Here is a 22,922-nt window from a genome sequence, read left to right as displayed (position 1 = left end):
TTGCCATAAAATTTGATAAAACAACAAACACACGATCTTAAAAAATTAAATAATAACACATTAAATTTCTAATTTCCCAATTTAAGTTGAAAATTAAAAGAAATTAAAAAAAATTATATTATATACGCAAAAAATTAACATGAAGCTAAAAACATGGGGCATGCAGGTTGACCCGATTTGTCTCTCTGCACTCCCACTCTCATGTGGACCCTACCCCGCCACCTCGTACTCTCTCTAAATTCTATCCACGACATCTTTTCAAATCCCCAAACTACCCTAATCTCCCCGCGCTTTCTCTACTTTACAGCCCGTAATCCATAAAGATGGAAGCCCCGTTGTCGTCATTTCATCCTCATACTGTCACACCATTTTGGTTCGAATCCGACGTGGCACACCCACCTCTCCAGAATCCACTCTCCACCGATATATATATATAATTAAGATGTGTGTGTACTATTTGTATCTTCAATCTTCTTGAGAGGTTCTTTAATGGCGATTTGATTGCCTTTCTCATTCATTATAACAATAATAATTCTGTAGAAAAAAGGAAACCAGAAACCCTTTTGATTTTCAGTATATATAAAGTATTCTTTCTCTTGATTCCCTCATTCGAACCTGCTTCTTTTTCTTTCCAGTCTAGGTTATTCTTGGCGTATATTTCAGGCATTAGACATATACATACAATATATATATACATGCACATACACGGAGATTTTGATCATTCTTGAGGAAGAGAGAAGAGGGAACCGCTGAAGGAAAAGAAAATGTTAGACGGGATATTGAAAAGCAAGTTTTATTCCAGATGGTAAGTGCTGCAATTATGGCGATAAATTTGATTTTCTGGGATAGTTTTTATTATTTTTCAATGATTTTGGTGGGGTTCTTGTTTTTCTTTTCTTTCTTGAATCTAGTAAAGTCGGATATTAAGCAGACGAGGACTCGAATTGAGCTGATAAAGAAGAAGAGAAACGCAATGCAGAAATATTTGCGGAACGATATTGCTGATCTTCTTAAAAATGGATTGGATACTAACGCCTATGGGAGGGTAATTCTTTCATATTTGTTAATCCGGATTTTGCGTGTTTTATTTATTTAATGAGTTTCTATTATTGGAAAAATGGATTTTCAAGAATTTATTGCTTTGAATTTGTTTTTTTTTTAAATTCTTTTCATTCAGTTTATTGGCTAATTGTGTAAATGATCACGTTTCTTTTGGCAAAATCTTGAAGGGGTTTCTTAAAGATTTACATCCAACATGGATAAGGGGGGATGCACTATTTTCATTGGATTTTTTTAGCTGTCTCAAGCAATTAATTTTGTCATTTAATTTTCGGCAATTTAAATTTTGATGAAGATGCGAATATTTGAGTTGTAAAATCTGTGATTTACAGAAAAACTATACTGTCTTGGTTGGTAGGAGGTGGGTTTGAGCTTGGACCAGTGATTTTTAATGGAAGAATAGCATATAAAGAGTGCTCGAATTTTATGTATAATTTTTGTCGATCTTGAGACAGGCTGAAGGACTTCTAAACGAGTTGAATCGGTCCAGCTGTTTCGAATTCGTCGATCAATGTTGTGTAACCATCGCAAATAATCTTGGAACCGTGGATAAACAAAGGTATGATCTCCAGTGTAAACATCTAAGAAACATGATAAATGATATTGCCTAGGCATTAGTCTGAAACTTGATGTTTTATGTTCACAGTGAATGTCCACAGGAGTGCAGGGAAGCTGTAGCTTCTTTGATGTTTGCAGCAGCAAGACTTGCTGAACTGCCAGAGTTGAGGCAACTTCGAACTTTATTTTCCGAGAGATATACGAATTCGCTGGATTTTTATGTAGACAAACAGGTATTGTGTCAAATTATAAGTTGTTGTTCCACATCTTATTTGCATGTTTCTAGATTAAGCTCATTTCTTATTTGATACATATCTGCACATCTCCACTATATCTATTTTCTGAACGAATATGTTGTCTTTCAAATACCAAAAGTGCAATGATTTAATCGATCGAATAAATAAATATCTGCTTGCGTCCAGTCACTTGAATTTTATCCAAGAGTTTGATATTTCTTGTGTAGTTTATGGAGAAGTTGAAATCAAGCCGCCCATCGAAGGAAATGAAGCTTCAGTTATTGCAAGATGTAGCTGCAGAATCAGGCGTGGACTGGAACTCAAAAGCTCTGGAAAACAAGCTGTATCATGAAACTGCTGGTAAAAAGGTAAGAGAGTCCATGTTTTCATACATTTTAAACACAACTAGGCCTAATTCCTAAAGATTATTTTTTTTTCAAAATTTTCAACTGTCTTACAGGATGATGCTGATGATTTCAAAGATGAACTGTACGTTTCGCGTGATAGGATGGAAGGTTCAGTTCTGAAGAACGAATCCAGGCACAGGTCAGATTATGTACGCTGGAACCCTGGAAAATGTACTGGTTCTCAGAGGAAAGATGGCCTCTCTGGTTATGAACAGAAATACACAAGTGAAGGTGTTTCAATCAAGGACATTCAAGTGGATACTATCGTAAGAAATGAGACGTATAACCAACCAGAATCTCGTGTTCCGAATGAAGAAAAACATGAAGAAAAGCCTCTCAAGTACGGTTCAATCCCTCCTCCATATATCAAATCCGATGTGAAAAAAACGACGAGCCATGAAAAGGCGGAACCTAAAGAAACAGATGATCAAGAATATCCCACTGTTAAAGCTAAGCCAGTGCCGAAATCTGTGAGAAGGCGGCCCCTGAAATCCCCACCAGCACACGAGAATGAGGAAAAATCGAAAGAATCAAACAAAGAACAAGCAGTGGCACAGGGGCAAAGAACCTTGAAATTCTTAGACGAGGAGGGCGACAACAACGAACGAGACGAAGAAGAAAAGATGATGGATAACCTCCTGCTTCATTACAGCAGGAAAAAAACACCCCGTGGAATCTTCAAATCAGACTCAAACATCAAGCTGCCACCAAACAGGGTATCGTCTCTTCCCGGTGAAGTCACGAGCCCAACCAACGAGCCCCATAAAGGACACGCTAGAGCGTTTTCTTTACAGCCCGAGATGTTGAACGGAAACGGCCATGTGCATCCCAAACTGCCGGACTATGATGAATTTGTGGCCAGATTAGCAGCTTTTAGAGGGAAGTGAAGTATACCTGATGTACCTGTATTTGATAATTCTTCATTATCAGATTTCTCTACATTCTTACTTAAATATATTGCTCAAGTAATATGTACACCAGCTTTTTATGGTTTACTATATGATAAAAATACATATTTGAATTTGATTGTGATGTACAAACTCATACCAGTTTACAATAATCCGTGATTCTTTTGGCAATTAATGGGCCATGTTCATGTTTTGATTATTTCCGAAAAAATGAGAAGAGCAAGGAAGTGTAATTCTCCCTGGTCACCATAGTTCCTCATGGCAACTCTCAATATGATAAATTTGTGTGAGACGATCTCACGAGTCCTATTTTGTGAGACGGATCTTTTATTTTGGTCATTAATGAAAAAGTATTACTTTTTATACTAAGAATATATATTAATTTTTATTGTGAATATCGGTAGGGTTGACTCGTCTTATAAATAAAGATTCGTGAGACCGTCTCATAAGAAACCTACTCATATAAAAAAATAATGACAACTATTTTTAGACAAAAATTTGTGTGAGACGGTCTCACCCGTCGTATTTGTCAGACGGATCTCTTATTTGGGTTACCCATGAAAAAGTATTACTTTTTATGCTAAGTGTATTACTTTTTATTGTGAATGTGGGTAGAATTGACCCGTCTAACATATTATGATCCGTAAGACGGTCTCACATGATACTCACTCTTATTTTTATTGTTACAAAAAACGATTTCACACCCTGCTACTATTTAACAGTAGAAAGATATAAATTTAGGACCGAAGACAATTTTTTATGATCCGTAATTCTTGCAAGCGATTCTTCAAGTACATAGATTTCTTAATTAAATTATTTATTTGTTAAAATTCTTAACTGTTAATGATTATGAACAATTAAAGTAATATATAAGATAAAAATAAAAAAATATTTTTATAATTTTTTAAAAAATATAAATAAAAATATGGAGTATGATAGTTATAGATTTTTGGGTTTTACGATTTTTTTAAAGAAGTTTTTATGAATTATGATATTTAAAGATGTTATATTATAATATGATCTAATGTCCACTATTTATCAGAATTGGGCCGTAGCGATCCACCCGTTCCCGTGATCCAGCAGCTATCTGGAATCTTCTTTAGGCCGCTCACAGCTCCACCAATCGGATCTTCTCACTCTCAACGGACAGGACGATGACAGGCGGAGGTACAGGATTGCCGGAAGAGTCTCCGACGCAAGAAGGCGGTTGCGAGTCGGAGGAGGAACAGGTGATGAGTGAGGTTCACCTGGGCTGTCCTCCGAACCACTCCGGTCCTCATATCTCCCATTTTACAGTCTCACTTCCACGTCGCAAGGGTATTTTCCCGTCCATTCTTCGGCTTAATTCAATGGATTTTTTGTACTGAACTCAATATATGATTATTTAAGAACACTCTCTATATACGAAACAGTAAAATCAGTAGTTGCTCATGTAGGACAATTTGATCGCTGTATGTGATATGCGTCAACTCTGTAAGTATTTGATACGGGCACTTGAGATGTGGGAGGAGGCTGTTTAATGTAGAGAAAGTTGCATTTTTCCGAAAAATCTTTGCATAAAGTTTAAATTTTTTTGGGTTCATCCACCTCGTTCGTATTGAAATGTATCTCTATTCATGAACTTTACTACAAGACTTGTAATTTAGTGGTTTTTTATAGATAACGGTTTCTTAATATGTTAAATGATGTAGCAGTGGAATGGATTGGAGATGGTTCGGGTACAGTGGGGGCAAAAGTTTGTGAAGTTGATGAAGATGGCGATTTAATTCTACCTCGGCGGACTCAGCAGACAGGTAAATGTTAGTCGACTATTAAAATCGTATAGTTTTCATCACATCTTGTCTTTTGATAGCTTTTATTAAGTTTCAGTCATGTTATATTACTGTTTTTAAAGTATTAGAGAATTGTTCACCATGTTTACCGACCGTGTGGTGAGAATGTATGAGTTTTCTTTTTGTTCAGTTTAGTAGAGTTCATATGTACGTTTGTGGGTGGTTGATCTTTAGATCCTCTCAGCTAGCCTCGTATAATGCAATGGTATCTTCAGTTGAAAAGTTGTATTCTCCATGTAAATTGAACTATGTTTAATTTGAACAGGAGAAGCCATTTTAGATCCTTTGCTTTAACAAAGCACTCGACTTTTTCTGAATTTGAAATGAAAGTTATGTCAATTACAATATAGGCTTTTGGCTGCTGTTTGTTGATTTTCTTAGGTGGTAGTTTGGAAATTAAAATGTTAACCAGAAGTCTTCTGATTAAATGGCTCCTACGTCTTTTGGTTCTCAAAATTTGAAAATACCCTTCACTCAATCTCCCAATCATTCAAACAAATTAGAGGGAAAATTAAAACAAAGAGGGTGAAAAATTTGTTGAGAAAAGTTGTTTCTGTAATGCTCAGATCGGGGGAATGATTCTTTTGTCATCACCATACAGCATCATGTTACCTCATCTATCCCAAGTGTTGGTCTCCAGGTACAGAAATCTGTTTCATCTTCTCGGAATGCTCATCATACCTTCAGTTTAAGATGTTACCATGTTTTGGTAGTGATGTTTCGTTCTTTTGTTTAATTCCAGTGGATTCATCTCTTATTTTTCTTCTCAATACCAATATGTGTATTTAACAAGCCATATGGAAAGCTTCTGTTCTGTCTGCATGCTATTGTTACGAGTTTTTCCTCGATCAGGTCTGGGGAGCAGAATTGGTGTTGGCCGATTTTGTGCTGCATATGATGTATAATTCGTCCAAGTTTGATGGAATTGTTGCCGTAGATCTTGGAGCCGGTACAGGTAAAGTTGTTTATGTCTGGTTTTATGGGTTTGTTGAATCATTTCGTCCCTATGATCAAGTCTTCTGATTTTTGGCCCAAGGACAGTAAATAGCGATTTGATAGAACCAGCAAGCTTTAACTAGTCAGTCTATTATTTCTCATCGTGGTTTTTGTATGAAAGGAATTTCTTTCACTTTTTTTAAACAGGTTTGATTGGCATGCTACTTGCACGTGCTGCTAACACAGTCTTCATAACTGGTTAAACTTTATTTAATTAGATGCCACGACTCTTTATCACGAGTTTGGATACATGGATCTGTCATCTGATTCCTTCGAACTATCATTTTCGCTTTGCTGGTTAACAGACCATGGCGATGAAGTACTTGGTAACTGTGCTAAGAATGTTCATCTGAATGTGGGATTATACCATGAAAAGGCTTCTGTATATGTACGTGAACTTGATTGGAACCATCCATGGCCTCCCAAGGACATAGATTATTCATCAGCTCAGAAAAGGTATCTTGTTCTGTAAAAATTATCTACTAGAACAAAAAAATTTGAGGATATTGGTAAATATAAGTTCCATCACCGTGTTCAGCTATGGTTGGATCGTCTCTGAAGTGGAAGAGTTGAATAGAGCTTCTTTGCTTGTAGCTGCGGATGTAATTTACGATGATGATTTAACCGATGCTTTGTTCAGTACATTCGAAGTTCTCATGTCCACTGATCAAGAAAAGGTACATCAATTCTTTGAACCCGTTTTAAATGTGAATTACAAGAGGCATAAGCTATATTGATGTCTACAAGATATCAATAATAAACACTGCTACCGGACAAGAAAAATTGATTTGTAACAATCTGTCTCGACGTTGATTATGAAACTTTTGATGAGTTGTTGTGAACCGTCATTTTATACTTAAAAGCATAGTTCCTTTTACTCATTTCAGGTATTATACTTGGCTCTCGAAAAACGGTATAACTTCAGCATGAACGATCTTGATGTTGTTGCAAATGGGTATTCCCACTTTCTTAGTTATCTCAAACTCGAAGGTAAGATTTACAGTTGTGTGTTAAAGCTGCAGCAAATCCAAATTTCAGCCAACAGCCTTCCCCTAAAATAAAATTTTATTTTTTTAGTCGTAAGCATCTTTCCAACTAAATTTCCAAATCCGCCGCTGTTCCAACAGTTTAGTGGTTCCGGTTACCGTTGTTTATCTTGTAATTTTGGCTTTGGCCTAGATGATTTTGAAGAAGATGATGCTGAGGAGGAATGCTGGTGTGGTTTTGTCGGAAAGCGCGTCAATCTTGAAGAGATTCCTCAATACATGCTAGGGTACAACAGAGGAAATGCTGTCGAGATTTTAGAGATTAAATATGTGAAGAACAAGTGAACAACCGTAATTCTTGATAATTTTATTCAGTTTATCTTGGATATTAGTTAAGTTGTTCTCTCTCAGGTTTGAGTGCTTTTTTCGGAAAATATTTTTATTCAGTTATATCATGCATCATTTTACCCCTTTACACATTTTTTTTGAAATAGATCGCACCTATCCATTAATTCATCTCCAAAGAATCAGTCAATACAATGCTCATAAAAGTTGATGAAAACATACAATTAAACTATTCCTCTGTAGCATCGTTCTTAATAGCTTCACTGGCTAGATGATGAGCTGTCTTGTTCGACGTTCTTCACGCATGTCGAAGTGATATAAAATCCAAAGATTCCAAACAAGATCTGATTTTCGTAATAATTCATCATCTAGGCCACGATATTCACTAATTTTGGTTACTGCCTGAATCGTCTATATTAAATCTGAAAAAATGCAAACACTCCTGAAACTATTATGTCGACAAAAGTTCATTTTACCCCTTACACTTTCAAAAGCTTCTAATTTCTATTAAAAAAAAAAAAACTTCTAGTTTCATTAACTATATTCATTTCAACATTTCAATTTCATCATAAAAAATAATGCTCGCACTACTATCACTTAATATACTATTGATTTATGAAATATGAATATCGAGCCGTGCACGTTCAATAAAAATCATAACAAATAAACAAAATAAGATCACATTTCTACTAGATCGCGTGAGGAAACTATAATTTTTTGTAAGTTTTTTTTCTCGAATATCATGTTTTTAAATTTGAATGAACATGATAAACAAATACGCAGAAATAAATCGAACATTTACGCCAACATACTATTGAATAATTTGTAAATATTATGTTTTCCTCAGCTTTCCAAACAATTCAATCCATCTGCTGATGGTGTATTCTTATGATTATGAGATGTTTGCTTATGTCCATTTATAGACAGACACTCGTACCCACTTTGTTGGACGCTTTCAAGTTTCACCCTTCTTAATGCGAAAGCGTGCCACAGCTGAATAGCAACCCTAACCCTAGCCAGAGTAATCACGCTTTCTGCATAAATAATCATCACCCCTCCTCTCAATCAAAAATCATCTGCTGCATCTCACCATTCCAACGAGTAAAATCTCTCCCCGTATCTATGTTTTGAGTTTTATTAAGAACACAGATTATTGCATTATCAATTCCTTCGATTGGATTATAGTTTATACCTTGATTTTACGTGATTTTTTTTCCTTTTTTTGATCAATTATATAAGTTCGACCGAAACCATGTGATACAACAATATTGAGTGTATCTTTGTCCGTGTAACTGTTTTTTGAAGCATATTTAGTTGATGGATGATATCAGTTTTTGTGGATGATTACAGCTGAGGCAAGATGGGGATCATTGAGAAGATCAAAGAAATTGAAGCTGAGATGGCCCGGACGCAGAAAAATAAAGCAACAGGTTTTTTTTCCCCCAGTATATGTTAACTATCATTATTAATTTGGATGATAGATATTGTATTTTCTGTGTGACCTTTACGTTGGGTTTGAATTGAGCTGGAAAATTTTAATAGCGAGATCAGTTATGCGTGTGTTCGAGATTATAGTCTGTGTTCTTTATTTTACGGTTGCTTAATTTGGTTTTATCTTTGTTCCTTGAATCTAAACGTTATACTGATGAGGTACTTTAACCATACAGAATACCACTTGGGTCAGCTAAAAGCTAAGATAGCGAAGCTGAGGACACAATTGTTGGAGCCGCCGAAAGTATATGACTTCTTGATTTGTATATCAGTATTCTTAGTTTTCAAAAATTGCTACTTAAGTTTGCAAGCCATGTTCTGATGGCTGTTCATTATGGATCAGGGTTCAAGTGGAGCTGGGGAGGGTTTTGAAGTTACAAAATTTGGCCATGGACGTGTTGCACTGATAGGCTTTCCCAGGTTTGTTTTCTCAATACTTGTTGGAAAAAGTGAGAGAAAAAAGACAATTGCTGGAGCTTATGACTCTAAAATTGGATCCTATTTTTCTTCACATAGTTGACTCTCTGGGGATTATTTTGCAATCGATGATTAGTTAAGTGTCTTTTGATGGTTCTTGTCTCATTCTATACTATTGTAACTTCGTTCAATGGCTACAGTTTCATTTTTAACCCTTAGAAGTTGTTCTTTAGATATGATAGTTTTGAGAAATGTAGCTTGCCAATTTGAATTGCATTTTAACTTTGAAAGCTGAAGCTACATTATTCCCTTCGTATTCTTCTTTTGGAGATGTGTCTTACAAGGTTTTACTTTCAGTGTTGGAAAGTCGACACTTTTGACACTGTTGACAGGAACACATTCCGAAGCTGCGTCATATGAGTTTACCACACTTACCTGTATTCCTGGGATCATTCACTACAATGATACTAAAATACAGCTCCTCGATCTTCCTGGAATTATAGAAGGTGCATCAGAAGGAAAGGGGCGTGGTAGGCAGGTGAAAATTTTGTTTACAAATAAATATTCTACAAAACAATTGTTACCGCAGCGATGCTGAAGAAATGTTGAAGATCTAAACCCTGATAGAAACTTCTTTTTCAATGCCAGGTTATTGCCGTGTCCAAATCTTCCGATATTGTGCTGATGGTTTTGGATGCTTCAAAAGTAATTACAAGAATTATCAGTTGCAATGAATTAATGACAAGTTATACTAATGCTAATGCATATTCAACATTATGATGATTCATGGCTGCTTGATATCTGCATGTGATGGGATTATTCGAAAGAATGGCCTTTTTGGAAAGCATATACATAATATCTTGGCTGCTGAAAATATTTCATTTTAGTTGTGAACATGCAATTGCGAAATTATATTATTATTATTATCATCTTAATTTCATGTTTTCATCTCACATATTGAAAATGAAGTAGCATCATATAATTGAAATTGATAACCATGTAAATTGATATTCTGGATTATGTAAATTACGTTTATGGTTGTGTATTCAGCTGTTTATCTCGAATTTAATGTCGAGGTCCACATTTTGTGAGATGTTTGTAGTTTCATAAATTCACTCGTGGATTGCTATGCATGCTGTTAGTTGTGAGTAATCTGTGTGCTCACATCGCATATGCTAAGATCAACATTTATATTTAGGGGACATTACCTTGAACTCATTTATGTGACCAGTAGCATGAGCTGGTGACTGCTAACAAACAAAAATCCAATTCTGCTTATAATATTTCAGAATATTGTGGTAACTTTGTATCATTCCATAGCCAACATCTCATGATCGCCATAATAGTTTCCTAATAAAACAGCCAGAAATGAAGACTTCTACATAGGGGATCATCTTCATTGCCCTTCCCGTTTTCTGTCCGGTTGCATTGATGTATTCTCTCTTTCTTCCCATTGATGTATTCTCTCTTTCATCCCAGACATGAGCAATGAATAGCAATTTTGCATGGAGAAAGAGTTTGATTTTTGCATCATTGTCAAAAATATTCATGTTGACATTTTCAGAAATGGTGACTGGTCGTGTTCCTGATTTTGCAAGTCTCATTGAATATCATTTGACTTGGCATCTTCTGCTCTGTGACAATTTCACCTACAATCCATTTATGCAACTTTTTTATTTAATCATTTACCTGGGTGTATACCTTTCAACTAAATTTGTAATTTTAGAGTGAAGGGCATCGGCAAATCTTGACGAAGGAGCTTGAAGCTGTGGGTTTGCGCCTAAACAAAAGACCACCTCAAGTAATGAATATTATTGGCGTTCAACTTTGTTACATATTATGGTCAGTAGGAATCTGGCCTCCTGCTTTAGAAGTTGTCTCATCATGACTCTTGCTAACAGATATACTTCAAAAGAAAAAAACAGGGGGGATTTCTTTTAATAGCACGATGGCATTAACACATGTTGACGAGAAGCTTTGCTATCAAATACTACATGAGTACAAGATTCACAATGCTGAGGTACTCTCTCTCCCTTCCCTACATCTCCCCCCCTGTTCACTCTCTTCTCTGTGACCAGTGCTTGTAAATTTACTCGTTTTGGTTATCTTTTACTACAAATTATTTACTCTCTGTAATATTTATCTGTAATATTTATTTTCTTTATGCATGCAATCCATTTCTGTATTGACAAAAACTTCAACCTTTTGAACTGTTCTCAAAACCTCTAGTCACTAGGTAATATGTGCATAATACTTGTGCATATGTGAAATTAGACCATTTATGGGCACGCTGGGATGTTATTTAGAGTTGTAGATTGTGAAGATCAACAATTACCTTGGGCCAAGATTTCACTTGACGATGTTGGGTTTCATGTTGTTTGTTTAAGGTTTTGTTTCGTGAAGACGCCACGGTCGATGATCTCATCGATGTTATTGAGGGGAATCGTAAGTACATGAAATGCATATATGTCTATAACAAGATAGATGTGATCGGCATTGACGATGTGGATAGATTAGCACGGCAGCCAAATTCAGTTGTTATTAGCTGCAACTTGAAGGTATGTAAATCTTTAGCGTACCGTGTTTGACACATGCTGGACATATGTTGTTTTTTGGAAGACAGCCATTTGACATTTTATTAATGTTTATATAGGAACTTAAATTGGGTCAAAGAATTCACGGTCAGTTCTTTTGTAACATTGTGTGTTTTTGTTGCTTCAACAGCTAAATCTGGACCGACTGCTTGCAAAAATGTGGGAAGAGATGGGTCTTGTGAGAATATACACAAAGCCTCAGGGCCAGCAACCAGACTTCTCTGATCCAGTTGTCCTTTCTGCTGTATGTTGTGTTTCTCATCAATAATCCACTTCCTATATTTGTATTCCCCCTCTACTGAACTTATTTTGTGGCTCAAGTTCTATGTAGTTCTGTTACATTGACGCGTACATTAATTCTCTTTTTAGAATGTATATTATAATCTTCATTGCATTTTATTTTTTTCAGGGTAGAGGTGGCTGCACAGTTGAAGATTTTTGTAACCATATTCACCGTAGCCTGGTAAAGGATGTAAAGTATGTTCTAGTTTGGGGTGTGAGTGCAAGGCACTATCCACAACATTGCGGTCTTAGTCATTCTCTTCAGGACGAGGATGTGGTACAGATAGTTAAGAAAAAGGTAATGAACTAAAGCTTATCCTAGATGAGTTTGTTTTGTCACATCATTAACTTTTTTTCAGATGCAACATAACTAAAATGGAAGGGTTACTATAGCAAACTCTTTAATATCATCACGTATGCATATTTAGAGAACCATTGACAGAAAAATCACAGTTCCAAGCTAGTTGTGGATGTCTCCTGATTCTGTCGTGCTTTATTTGTATTTAAACTCTGTTGTGTTTAGAAAAACTGTTAATTGTTTTGTACATTGGAAATTTGGAATGGATGTTGGTAAGGGGAAGAATCTTGAAGGAAGCTCGAATATGGAAGCATTCATCTGTCAGTGAATTCCGACAATTATGTCTAACTCAGTTATGGCACACTGCTTTTTTCCCAGCTCAAAGTTTTACGGTCTTCTTTTTGTAATTTCCGAACCACACACCTGATTATTCTTTAGATGTGGTGTATTTTGGTTCATATAAATTGCTCTGCCCTCAATTATTTTTTGAAATTTAGATATCAAGCACCGACTTGACTTTATGCAGGAAAAGGATGATGGAGGGGGTAGGGGCCGGTTTAAATCGCACTCCAATGCCCCTGCTCGAATTTCTGACCGTGAGAAGAAGGCTCCGTTAAAGACATGATTATGTGAACTTCTGGTGTGTGTTTTACTTAAATATGCATGGCTTAAGATTGTATTCTTGCCCGAGGAATCACCTTGGAGGAAATAGCCAAAGATCATCTCGAGGACGTGGAGCTATATTTACAAGCGATTCTTGGTCAGGGACGAGTGAAAAAAATAGGTGAATATTTGATTAATCTTGAGAATTTTTGTACCATTATTCGATAGCTCCTTGTTGATTTCTTCTTTTTACCCGTTGTGTGTGTGTGTGTGTGTGTGTTAAATAGCGTCTAAGGTGATGTAAGAAAGTCTACGGATCACAACTTAGGCGTAAATTTTGTTACTAAAAGAAAATGGCGTTTCATCGCATGTCCATAGCCACACATATATATCATCAAAAACAATTTTAAAAGCTATTTATTTTATATTGCAATTTTAAATGATGTGGGATACTCGATTAAACGATAGGGTATGTTCGTGAATTTTTTGAGTGAGCTCGATAAATATTTGATTCATATTCAAATTTATTTAACTCAAGTCAAATTCGAACATGTTCAAAACTTTTTTCGAAGTCGAATTAATTTAAAGTTATTTTGTTCGATAGTTAATATGTCGTTCATAGTTTAATATTTTTATTAATATAATATAATCGTATAGTAAATGTATACATTGATGTTTTCGAGTTTCGAATTTTTATTCTCAAACATTAGTACATAAATTTTCAAAATCATAATTTGTTTTATACATTACAAAGGAACAATATATACACATTCAATCAATTCACAATCAACTCTCGCGATCTTGATGCCAAAAGTACAGATTTAGTAATTTGTTATGCGCACATATTAAAAAAGGAAAAAAAAAAATTGTTTTGAATACATTCAGCGGAAACTAAACTGGATTATCCTTTTCTTGAATTACTCTTTTAATCTAATTATTAAAATAGTAGTTCTATGGCACAAGTTTATTTGCATGTGCAGTAACCAGGTACGTAAAAAGGTCATTCTATATGGGGTGATAAATATTTAATTATTTTTTGTAGATTTTAAATGTAGATTTTTGTTTATTTTATAAAAGTTTAATTAATGATATTGAAAATAGTGAACAACTTGAGTTGTTGTGAAAACTGGTATACTTGCAACATTAATTAATGATCTATTATGTTCATCGATCGAACTTGCTCACTTGAAAGTCATACATTTCAAACATACCCGTGTAATAACTTGCTAAAATCAAGTCGCTTTCACATTAGATAAACCGTGCTTGAATTTGCTGACATTTGAATAATCCAGAAAGGCCTTCGGAAACATGATATATATAAAATAGGCCTTGGTCGTGTCCATTTTCGCTTGGTTCTCGTTTTCGAAATAAAATAATGAAAAATCCGATTTTAGCAGTCACGAATACATGTTTTACCGAACAGAATTCTTTGTGAGATAGTTTAACGAATCTTTATTTATGAGATGAGTCAATCTTATCGATATGCACACCAAAAAATAATACTCTTATCATAAAAAATAATATTTTATGATAGATAACCCAAATGAGAGATCTGACCCATGAAATCGTCTCAGACAAATTTTTATCTATTTTTACATAACATAAAATATAGTAAAACGTGTCACCACTCCAAAGCACGACAACAAAGTAAAAGTCTTTGGTTAGTTTCAATCTCAAAACTCTGAATTGTACAAATTTCATCTCAGTTAGTCCCAAAGTCTTGAGCATAGACAACACGAGTTTAGTTCAATCGCAGGAACGCAAACAGTAGAGAGACTTCATACCCGGCAAACCTGAATGACAGAACCGAAACATTACGATGCGTCGTTGTTCCACCAGCCTCTCCTCTCCGAAAGCCAGCCCCAATCATCCGAATACGTCGAAGTTCTCCCTCCGTATCCTCCGTCCTACCACCGTGGTGTACTACGTAAATCATGCCGCTGCGGTGTAATATCCTGTTCCGTCGTATTCATCTTCCTCGTGGCCGCCTTGGTCCTCCTCTGGCCGTCCAAACCCAAGCTCTCAATCGTCCACCTCAGCCTGAATCGCCTCAGCTTCCATGCGCTCCCCGAAATCTCACTCGACGTGAAGCTGAACCTCACCGTTAGTGTTAAGAACCGGGATTTTTACTCCATCGACTACGATTGGGTGAATGTCACGATCGGGTACAGGGGACAGAACTTGGGGAATGCGTCTTCGGAGGGCGGGCAAGTGAAGGCGCGTAGCTCATCGTACTTGAACGCGACGCTCGATCTTGAAGCGGTGGAGATCTTGAGCGACGTGGTTTTGTTGGTGGAGGATGTGGCGGACGGTGAGATCACGTTCGACACAGAGTCGAAGATTGGTGGAAAGCTCAGGCTTTTCTTCTTCGACTTGCCTCTCAAGGTAAATTTTTGCTGTATTTCTTGGAAAGTTTTCATTTTCAACTTTGTGTTCCATACTGAGCTACATATATCAACGTTTGAGTACCATAATCGTCTGGTTGCTCATCTTACATCCAGAACCATGAAAATTGAGCCATCCCAATTAATATTTTGATATTTTAAATTGAATTACCCGAATCTAAGATTTTCTAAAAGTAATATATGAAAAATTGAGTTACATCAGTCATGTTAATCACTAGTCCAGTAGGACAATCCGAATCCAGAGACTTACCCTTGGAGAGATTCACATCAAAGTTTCTTGTGGAGTTGATATCATATCTTAATACGTGTCTGATATTTGTAATTTGATACAGACGACCTATATCATGCGAAGTCGTTGCAGATACAAGCAACCAAACGATTAGTTCGCAGAATTGCTATCCTGAGGTAGACTTCAACTCTTTGCTGATTTCATAATGTTCCAATTGATCATGATCTTATTGTTGGGGGCAAATGTAGGATAAAGGGTATGTAATTCTTGTTTTTTAATGTTAAATTTGGAAACTATTATGAACCAACAGATTTATTTCTTACACCATTGTGTATTGTGTCCAATCATTCTTTCCTTGTGTTTTTGTTTGTTAGACTAATTTCCATTCCTTGACAGTAATATTGCACTGGATAGATGGAGACCGGGGGTGCCGCGGTGCCGGTGTGAATGATTTCGACAGGTTTCAGGTGTGAGTTTCCATGTAAATCATATATCACACCCTCCCATCAAAATTTCAGGGAAAATGTTGACCTTAATGTAACAAACAGACGCTGTAAAGTTCAAACTAATTATATCATACTACTTGAGGTTGTAAATTAGCATTTTATTGATCATATTTGTTGATTTGTACAACTTCGTCATAGCAAATAAAATCATTGAACTTCAGTTTCCCATCGTCGATATCAAGAATGCTCGTCTATGTCTCTTAACCCACTGATATTCTCCATGATGATGCCTGCACCGGAACGACCCTGGATGGCTCGTCGGTGAACACAGGCATGTGGTTATCTTTGCACCTTCTCTGCTGGCTCTCTCGGCCGACCGGACACCTCTATCAACCCTTGCAAGTGATGCCAATGGCGTAATACATGGCCGATCGGGACTAGTCCGGTGGTAAGCACCGGGCAAACATGCACTTGGGTAACACATCTTTTCCTCTGTTACAAAAATTTTCTTGTTCTATAAGAAAGGGAGGAGAATCTTGGGGTTGTGTCGGAAGGACGTAAAGCGATGGAAGGAGGGAGGAGAAGAAAAAGCATTGAGTGCGATTCAATAATAGTTTGGATTTTGTTTCATTAAACGTCTGCACAAGAATTTTCCATTCACGTAAAAAGGAAAAAAAAAAATATGAATTATTATACAATGATTCGAGTCGAGGGACGTATATATTTTTAAATCTATATATAAATAAATTGGGCCGCATGATTTAGTGGGCTAGTTAATTTTATGGATCCGATAGTGTGGGCCTAGGAGCCCATAACATATTTTTCCAAAACTTATGAAACAACGACTGAGGCGGGGCAGTTAACCCAGTATCGAGGCATTATTAAACAAGAGTAGCTGAGTAGGATCTCTTGTGAGACGGTTTCACGAATCTTTAACTGGGAGACATGTCAATTCTACCGATATTCACAATAAAAAATAATACTCTTAGCATAAAAAGTAATATATTTTTATAGATGACTCAAATAAGAGATTTGTCTCACAAAATACGATTCGTGAGATCGTCTCACACAAGTTTTTTGCCATTAAACAAGATGGACAACATGCATACAACATAAATTAGACAGTTGCATGTCATCCCCGTTTTGTGTCAAGTTTGAAATGAGATATCGATTTCGAGATTAAATTGTAATAAACTTCTTCTCGACTCAAAAAAATAATAATAACAATAATAAATCAAACGTCAACCCTCCAACTTATGAGCCTAAATTAATATGAGAAATATTTATTTCTGTCAGCTCAATCCACTAGCTTACATATTTGACTTTTATTTTGTTAATGATTTTCTTAGCTATAAAACATATAGAATGCTGAGTGTTAGACAATACTTTAATAAAAAGGGTTTTCATATTCTAAATAATATATTTGTATAGAATAATGTACAATTTGTTTTTTAAAAAAATTAAAATAAATCCATTCAGCCATTGTCTCGTAGAATAATAAAGAAATTGAGTTGTTGCAACGACCATCCATAACATTCCCTCCATTAATTCGAGCCAACTAATTACAAGTAATGTATTGTTGTTTTCGCTAAGTGAGTGGTTCACAACAGGCGAAATGATATTGACATAAGTTTGTGTGAGACGGTCTCATGAGTCGTATTTTGTGACACATATATCTTATTTCGGTCATCCATAAGAAAGTATTACTTTTTATGCTAAAAATATTACTTTTTATTGTGAATATCGGTAGGGTTGACTCGTGTCACAGATAAAAATTCGTGTGATCATCTCACAAGAGACTTATTCAAAAAATTGTAATTACGTTATCTTCGATTATAACCTTTGATACAGTGAACGAGACTGGGATAAATTATTTATGAGATATAATGTCATTTTCTTTTTTACTCTTCTACTTTTTACTAGGGAATTGAGAAAAGATGGATGGCAAGAATAATGGGTTGGCCTATTTATTAAATGCCACACCAAACAAATCCATACGTAAATAAATAAAAAAAATGAATAAGTTTTTTTATGAGATGGTTTTACGAATATTTTTATTGTGAGATAGGTCAATCCTATGGATATTCACAATAAAAAATACTAATCTTAGCATAAAAAGTAATATTATTTCATGGATGACAAAAAAAAAAAAAAAATTGACCCACGAAATTGATCCGTGAAACCGTCTCACAATAGTTTTTGTGTAAAAAAATATCCTTACTGTTTAGGGACATTTTTGCAGTTTCACTTATTGGATGTGCCTGTTTGACTGTTTAGCCAAAAACTAGTGTAATTTTGTCATAAAAGTAAGTGAAAGTGCACCAATTTCTTTCGAATCTTGTCACATGTATCCAGATTTTTTGACATTTACGGATCTTTTAGGCTAATCTAATATTGTAACAAAAAAATAAATTTTTTTCACTAATAGCTCTTTGAATGTGATCTATATAACAATTATATATGTATATATACTTATAAAAAGATATAAAATTCTATAACACTAAAATTAGTTATTACAAAAATAAAAAAACGTTTAAAAAGTATAATTATATTGTCCCAAAATTTGAGAGTGTCCGTAGAGATTATCTTCAAATATCAACAACGATCACAAGTATTATAGTCATATTACACGATGTTTCGATATTTTTACACATCGGTATGTGTTGTATCGACGTTATTTTGAACCACATATGACATTGTCACGTTGAAAATTTGCCATTCCCATGCAACACAAGTCCTTTTTAAAACAAAAGGAACCTTTCACATAGTAAGATTTGATCATCATCCAAGGGTTACTTTATGCTTTTTTAAAACAAATTTGACTAAAGCACATGACCAGATTGTCCCCTTCTAAATGACACATGCCATTCTTTCACTTACTAGATAATTTTCTTGATAATATTAGTAATTTTTTCGATATTACGTTCACCAATTTTGTGTCATGTTTGATATAAAAATATCTAAAATTGCACAAAAAATCGAAAAAATATAGGATTAAAACTGAAATTTGATAAAACATAAAATAATAACAAAATTACAGAAGGAGCAATGCAATTTTCAAAAAAAAATTAATGTAAGGAATGCAAAGAGAGTAACTCTTATTTTATATTCTAATATAATATATATATATATATATATATATATATATATATATATATATATATATATATATATATATTTGTGAGATGATCTCACAAATCTTTATCTGTGAGACGGGTTAACTCTATCGATATTCACAATAAAAAGTAATACTCTTAGCATAAAAAATAATAATTTTTCATAGATAACCCAAATAAGATATCTGTCTCACAAAATACGACCCGTGAAACCGTCTCACACCAGTTTTTGCCAACCAAGAATTATCATATTCCAATTATAAATAGGCCAATCCAAGGGAATAGCCCCACTCTCTCCCTAAAAACACACACAAAAAACACACACTCGACTTTGTGTCTCTTCATTGATGGATGAAGAAGCATGGGATCTCCCGGCCACCAATGGCGAACATATATGCTGGCCAAGAAGCCACTCCATTCGAAACTATGACCGATTCGTGCCGTATAATTATCCGGTAACACGATCAAAAGCTGCTCCAATTTGGATTCAACTGTGGAAGAAGATCAAGAAAGAGAAGAAGAGAATGTTCCAATGTTCAAACTCGATGAGATTCACTTATGATCCCGACTCTTATTCGCAGAATTTCGACGAGGGCTCGATCTGGGCCGATCCGGATGATCTCTCTCGTTCATTTTCAGCTCGTTTCGCTGTTCCATCGAGGATCTTTGAGAAGAACGGATTGATGGTCTGATTACATAATAATACAGTAAAAAGGAGAAAATTTTAATGTCTTTATTTCATATTACTATGCATTCAGCATCATTTTCTTCGGTTTTGTTTAGATCTCAGTTACTAGTTAGTGTTCAGAGTTTGTAAATCAAATATGATCATCTCTTATTGCTGTCTGACATCAATCTGAAGTTCATCAGTAAATCAAGTCAAATTCTTGAAAGAAAAAAATATGAAGGGGTAAAGTTCATCATTTTCTCTTTATTATGATTATTATTATCTTCGTTTCTTCATTTCCAAGTAAAGTTAGATGCTTTCAGTGTTTCTTGATTTCTTTGCAGCCTGATGTCAACTTTTCCCTGTTCTTGATATGAAAAATAGTAAGCCCCCAGGGGCATAGGCCGTGTGGTAAGGGCCTGGAGTGAAGGACTGTTAATCCATGTTGGCAAGGGTTCGAGTCTCGGCTCCCTTTTATGGTGAATTGCTCCAGCCAACCTCTCCTCTGGGTACTTGCTGCCGGTGCATAACCCTGATTTATCTCCCTTCACGCCGGGGTTTGGGGCGGCTCTGTGTGGGGCCCTCGGGAGTGGGGTTCACCCTTTTTTTTAATATGAAAATTAGTCATTAAAAACAAAAGGAATACATTATCTTCTCGACGAGGAAGTCTATCCTCCACCGAGCGTAATTCTTTCATGTCTCAATATCATTATATCATACGAGCTTATTATGTTTTAATAGAAATTGACATAATGTGTTGATGATCCAACGATTGACATTATACACTCATGTATAGGATAGAAAAATCCATTTTCAACAGTTTTCTTCTGGTAAAAATTATTTGTATAGTGGCATTTTCATTCAATTTAGTGGGCACAAAGTGTCGAGTTTAGTTCATTTTCAACCCAAATTTGGTTCTTCCAAAAAAAAATAAAAAAATCCCAAGTTTGGTAGCTTTTAAAAAAATCCAATTATCAAGAATATTTAATTGAATTTAAAATGAGAAACGGCAGCCATTAAATTTCTTCACAGCAGCCATTGAATTTATTGCGTGGATGTATATATTGAATACTCATATATTATTTAATTCAAATACAGGATTTGGTAAATATATTAACTTTTATAGGGAACATAAATGCTATTATTTAATTTATTTTATTCACTACCCAGACAAGTGAGTAAATTCTGCAGCAACAATATTTGACTTAATAAATTAGCTGACTTAATTTAATAGCCTACGAAACAGTCCAGAAATTTATTATTGTCTTAGGTCCACATTTCGGCTCAAATTTAAATTATGGTTTTTTAAACCCATATTATATACATTAATGGTATATTTCCTTCTCTGATTCGGAATCATTATACATATATATGGTTTTGTGATAAAATAATATTAATCAACAATTATACCAAATAATTAAGTAAGGTTAATTATTATATAGATTTTTTATCGTAAAACTTGTAATATTATTGAGATTAAGAAATATCTTCGGTTACGAGCTTTACAAATCAATAAGGAAAATCTCCAAGCTTCCAAACAAAAGAACTCGGATGAGGAATAGTAAAAGACGTCAGTGAATCTGCAACGACGTTCGCCGTGCTTCGAGTGTGGTCTAAATTAGTTCCGTTATGTTGACTCGAATCGTCTGATATATAGATGAATTGTGTATTTTATTTTTCTTTTTCTTCATAAAATATATCTAGATATGTTTACATTCAAATGATATATCCAACTTTTGAAATTGTCTTTTTTTTTCTGGTTAACTTTCTCAAGGACTAATTACTTTTGTAAAATTAATATGAAAATTTAAATATATTATTTCATACCGATAAATTTCTTAAATATATTTTCTTAATTTTTTAAGTGTAAATTTTTTTAAAGTTCTTAAATGTTTGTCTATTTGTGATTTAGTTATTTTATATTTTATGTTGTCAGATTTCAGTTTACCGTTATCTTTGTTTTTATTTTGGAATTTTATTTTATTTTTTACGTGAGCTGATATGACATTAATACTGCGTTGATGTGTGTAGTGTCACATCAACATTTCTAATGAAAAATGACTACAATTACCAAAAAAAAATCGGAAGATGCAGAACTAAAGCTGAAAATTAAAAAACGTAGACGATTATAATAGAAAAATAACAAAATTACATGACAAAAAATACAGTTTTCCGTTTTCTTAATAAATCGTCCTTATATTTAATAATAAGGAATCGTTACTAGCACTTCAAAAAATTTAAATACACACTCTATCTTGATGATTTTGCATGTAAGTATTTAAATCATAAAGGCGCAGTGCGATAATAAATTTCTGGAGTGCCAATAACATTCCCATTAAATATAATAATAATAATAATAATAACATAATAATAATAATATATAATAATATAATAATAATAATAATAATTAATAAAAAAATTTTATTTTTTTAAAATATTAAAACATTAAGGAATCGAAATAATCATGCACACTGATTTTGTTTAGCTTCTCATTGGACAAAACATAACCGAAAACCTGTAAAATGAATTGATTAATATATTAGCAACACAAAAAACTAGTAAGATGCACCTGTAGTACTACCTACACTCACGCAATTCTAGGTGATCAAACTGCGTTAACCCGATAATTTACTCAATGTGCACCGATAGATAATGATTATAAGTTTTATCTTTATAAAATTATTAGGTGATCAAAAACTGATTTGGATCTTCTGATGTGGCTGAAAATATAGCATTTAATGTTGTACATTGTTTACACGAGTTTGGTGTTGTACATTGTTTACACGAGATGATCAGTTGATCATATGATGGACTTCACATATTGTCAGATTATAAAATTGAAAAATTTTATGTGTTTTCAACCATAACAGAGTATCCAAATCCATGAAAAACAAATATATTTGAATGTTAAAAAAAGGAATCTTCTGAAATTTTTTCTAAACTTGGTTATCTAGACAAGGACAAAATTACCACAATTTTCTGATTAGTCAAAACATTGAATCTTATTATTAAACAAACCTATTTTATGTAATTTAGTGTGATGGAAG

The 22,922-nt window shown here is 34.5% G+C and overlaps 4 protein-coding genes and 1 long non-coding RNA gene across 7 annotated transcripts; all 5 read left to right on the top strand.

Annotated features, from left to right (window-relative positions):
* Positions 1–471: 471 nt before the first annotated feature.
* LOC140820010 (uncharacterized) lies at positions 472–3,281 on the top strand. Its single transcript, XM_073180308.1, has 6 exons — positions 472–809; positions 917–1,045; positions 1,515–1,618; positions 1,706–1,850; positions 2,081–2,221; positions 2,314–3,281. The coding sequence occupies exons 2-6, from the start codon at positions 974–976 to the stop codon at positions 3,145–3,147; spliced, it is 1,296 nt and encodes a 431-aa protein (XP_073036409.1). The 5' UTR covers positions 472–809; positions 917–973; the 3' UTR covers positions 3,148–3,281.
* A 943-nt stretch (positions 3,282–4,224) lies between these two features.
* On the top strand, positions 4,225–7,463 carry LOC140819739 (uncharacterized). Of its 3 annotated transcripts, none has more exons than XM_073179922.1 (9): positions 4,225–4,485; positions 4,863–4,961; positions 5,567–5,640; positions 5,853–5,955; positions 6,144–6,194; positions 6,302–6,452; positions 6,535–6,673; positions 6,884–6,986; positions 7,176–7,463. In XM_073179922.1, exons 1-9 carry the CDS (start codon positions 4,323–4,325, stop codon positions 7,325–7,327), a joined length of 1,035 nt encoding a protein of 344 aa, XP_073036023.1. In that variant the 5' UTR covers positions 4,225–4,322; the 3' UTR covers positions 7,328–7,463. The 3 variants fall into 3 exon arrangements, with proteins under 3 accessions (XP_073036023.1, XP_073036022.1, XP_073036024.1); XM_073179921.1 differs by having other exon boundaries at positions 4,860–4,961; XM_073179923.1 differs by lacking the exon at positions 6,884–6,986 and having other exon boundaries at positions 4,860–4,961.
* An 805-nt stretch (positions 7,464–8,268) lies between these two features.
* Positions 8,269–13,258, top strand: LOC140819459 (developmentally-regulated G-protein 2). Its single transcript, XM_073179561.1, has 12 exons — positions 8,269–8,428; positions 8,678–8,757; positions 8,995–9,062; positions 9,162–9,238; positions 9,593–9,773; positions 9,884–9,940; positions 10,962–11,043; positions 11,143–11,255; positions 11,623–11,793; positions 11,960–12,073; positions 12,239–12,409; positions 12,936–13,258. The coding sequence occupies exons 2-12, from the start codon at positions 8,688–8,690 to the stop codon at positions 13,032–13,034; spliced, it is 1,203 nt and encodes a 400-aa protein (XP_073035662.1). The 5' UTR covers positions 8,269–8,428; positions 8,678–8,687; the 3' UTR covers positions 13,035–13,258.
* A 1,551-nt stretch (positions 13,259–14,809) lies between these two features.
* On the top strand, positions 14,810–15,528 carry LOC140819281 (uncharacterized). Its single transcript, XM_073179289.1, has 2 exons — positions 14,810–15,397; positions 15,514–15,528. Exons 1-2 carry the CDS (start codon positions 14,810–14,812, stop codon positions 15,526–15,528), a joined length of 603 nt encoding a protein of 200 aa, XP_073035390.1.
* A 190-nt stretch (positions 15,529–15,718) lies between these two features.
* LOC140819740 (uncharacterized) lies at positions 15,719–16,316 on the top strand. Its single transcript, XR_012115268.1, has 2 exons — positions 15,719–15,822; positions 16,043–16,316. It is a non-coding gene; the product is annotated as an uncharacterized lncRNA (long non-coding RNA).
* The last annotated feature ends 6,606 nt before the right edge of the window (positions 16,317–22,922 follow it).

Source organism: Primulina eburnea, chromosome 18, assembly GCF_022965805.1.
Source record: "Primulina eburnea isolate SZY01 chromosome 18, ASM2296580v1, whole genome shotgun sequence".
Lineage (NCBI taxonomy): Eukaryota > Viridiplantae > Streptophyta > Magnoliopsida > Lamiales > Gesneriaceae > Primulina > Primulina eburnea.
Note: the sequence above shows the minus strand (reverse complement) of the source record. Positions and strands in the feature narration are given on the sequence as shown.

What these genes read in the sequence shown, in the direction of transcription:
- LOC140820010 (XM_073180308.1), top strand. Translation starts at nt 974, where the DNA reads ATGCAGAAATATTTGCGGAACGATATTGCTGATCTTCTTAAAAATGGA. An exon ending in ATACTAACGCCTATGGGAGG is followed by an intron (nt 1,046 to 1,514) that starts GTAATTCTTTCA and finishes ATCTTGAGACAG; the next exon opens with GCTGAAGGACTTCTAAACGA. An exon ending in ATGAAACTGCTGGTAAAAAG is followed by an intron (nt 2,222 to 2,313) that starts GTAAGAGAGTCC and finishes ACTGTCTTACAG; the next exon opens with GATGATGCTGATGATTTCAA.
- LOC140819739 (XM_073179921.1), top strand. Translation starts at nt 4,323, where the DNA reads ATGACAGGCGGAGGTACAGGATTGCCGGAAGAGTCTCCGACGCAAGAA. An exon ending in TCGGCGGACTCAGCAGACAG is followed by an intron (nt 4,962 to 5,566) that starts GTAAATGTTAGT and finishes TGTAATGCTCAG; the next exon opens with ATCGGGGGAATGATTCTTTT. An exon ending in TATTCATCAGCTCAGAAAAG is followed by an intron (nt 6,453 to 6,534) that starts GTATCTTGTTCT and finishes CACCGTGTTCAG; the next exon opens with CTATGGTTGGATCGTCTCTG.
- LOC140819459 (XM_073179561.1), top strand. Translation starts at nt 8,688, where the DNA reads ATGGGGATCATTGAGAAGATCAAAGAAATTGAAGCTGAGATGGCCCGG. An exon ending in AAGACCACCTCAAGTAATGA is followed by an intron (nt 11,044 to 11,142) that starts ATATTATTGGCG and finishes TAACAGATATAC; the next exon opens with TTCAAAAGAAAAAAACAGGG. An exon ending in TTATTAGCTGCAACTTGAAG is followed by an intron (nt 11,794 to 11,959) that starts GTATGTAAATCT and finishes TTGCTTCAACAG; the next exon opens with CTAAATCTGGACCGACTGCT.
- LOC140819281 (XM_073179289.1), top strand. Translation starts at nt 14,810, where the DNA reads ATGACAGAACCGAAACATTACGATGCGTCGTTGTTCCACCAGCCTCTC.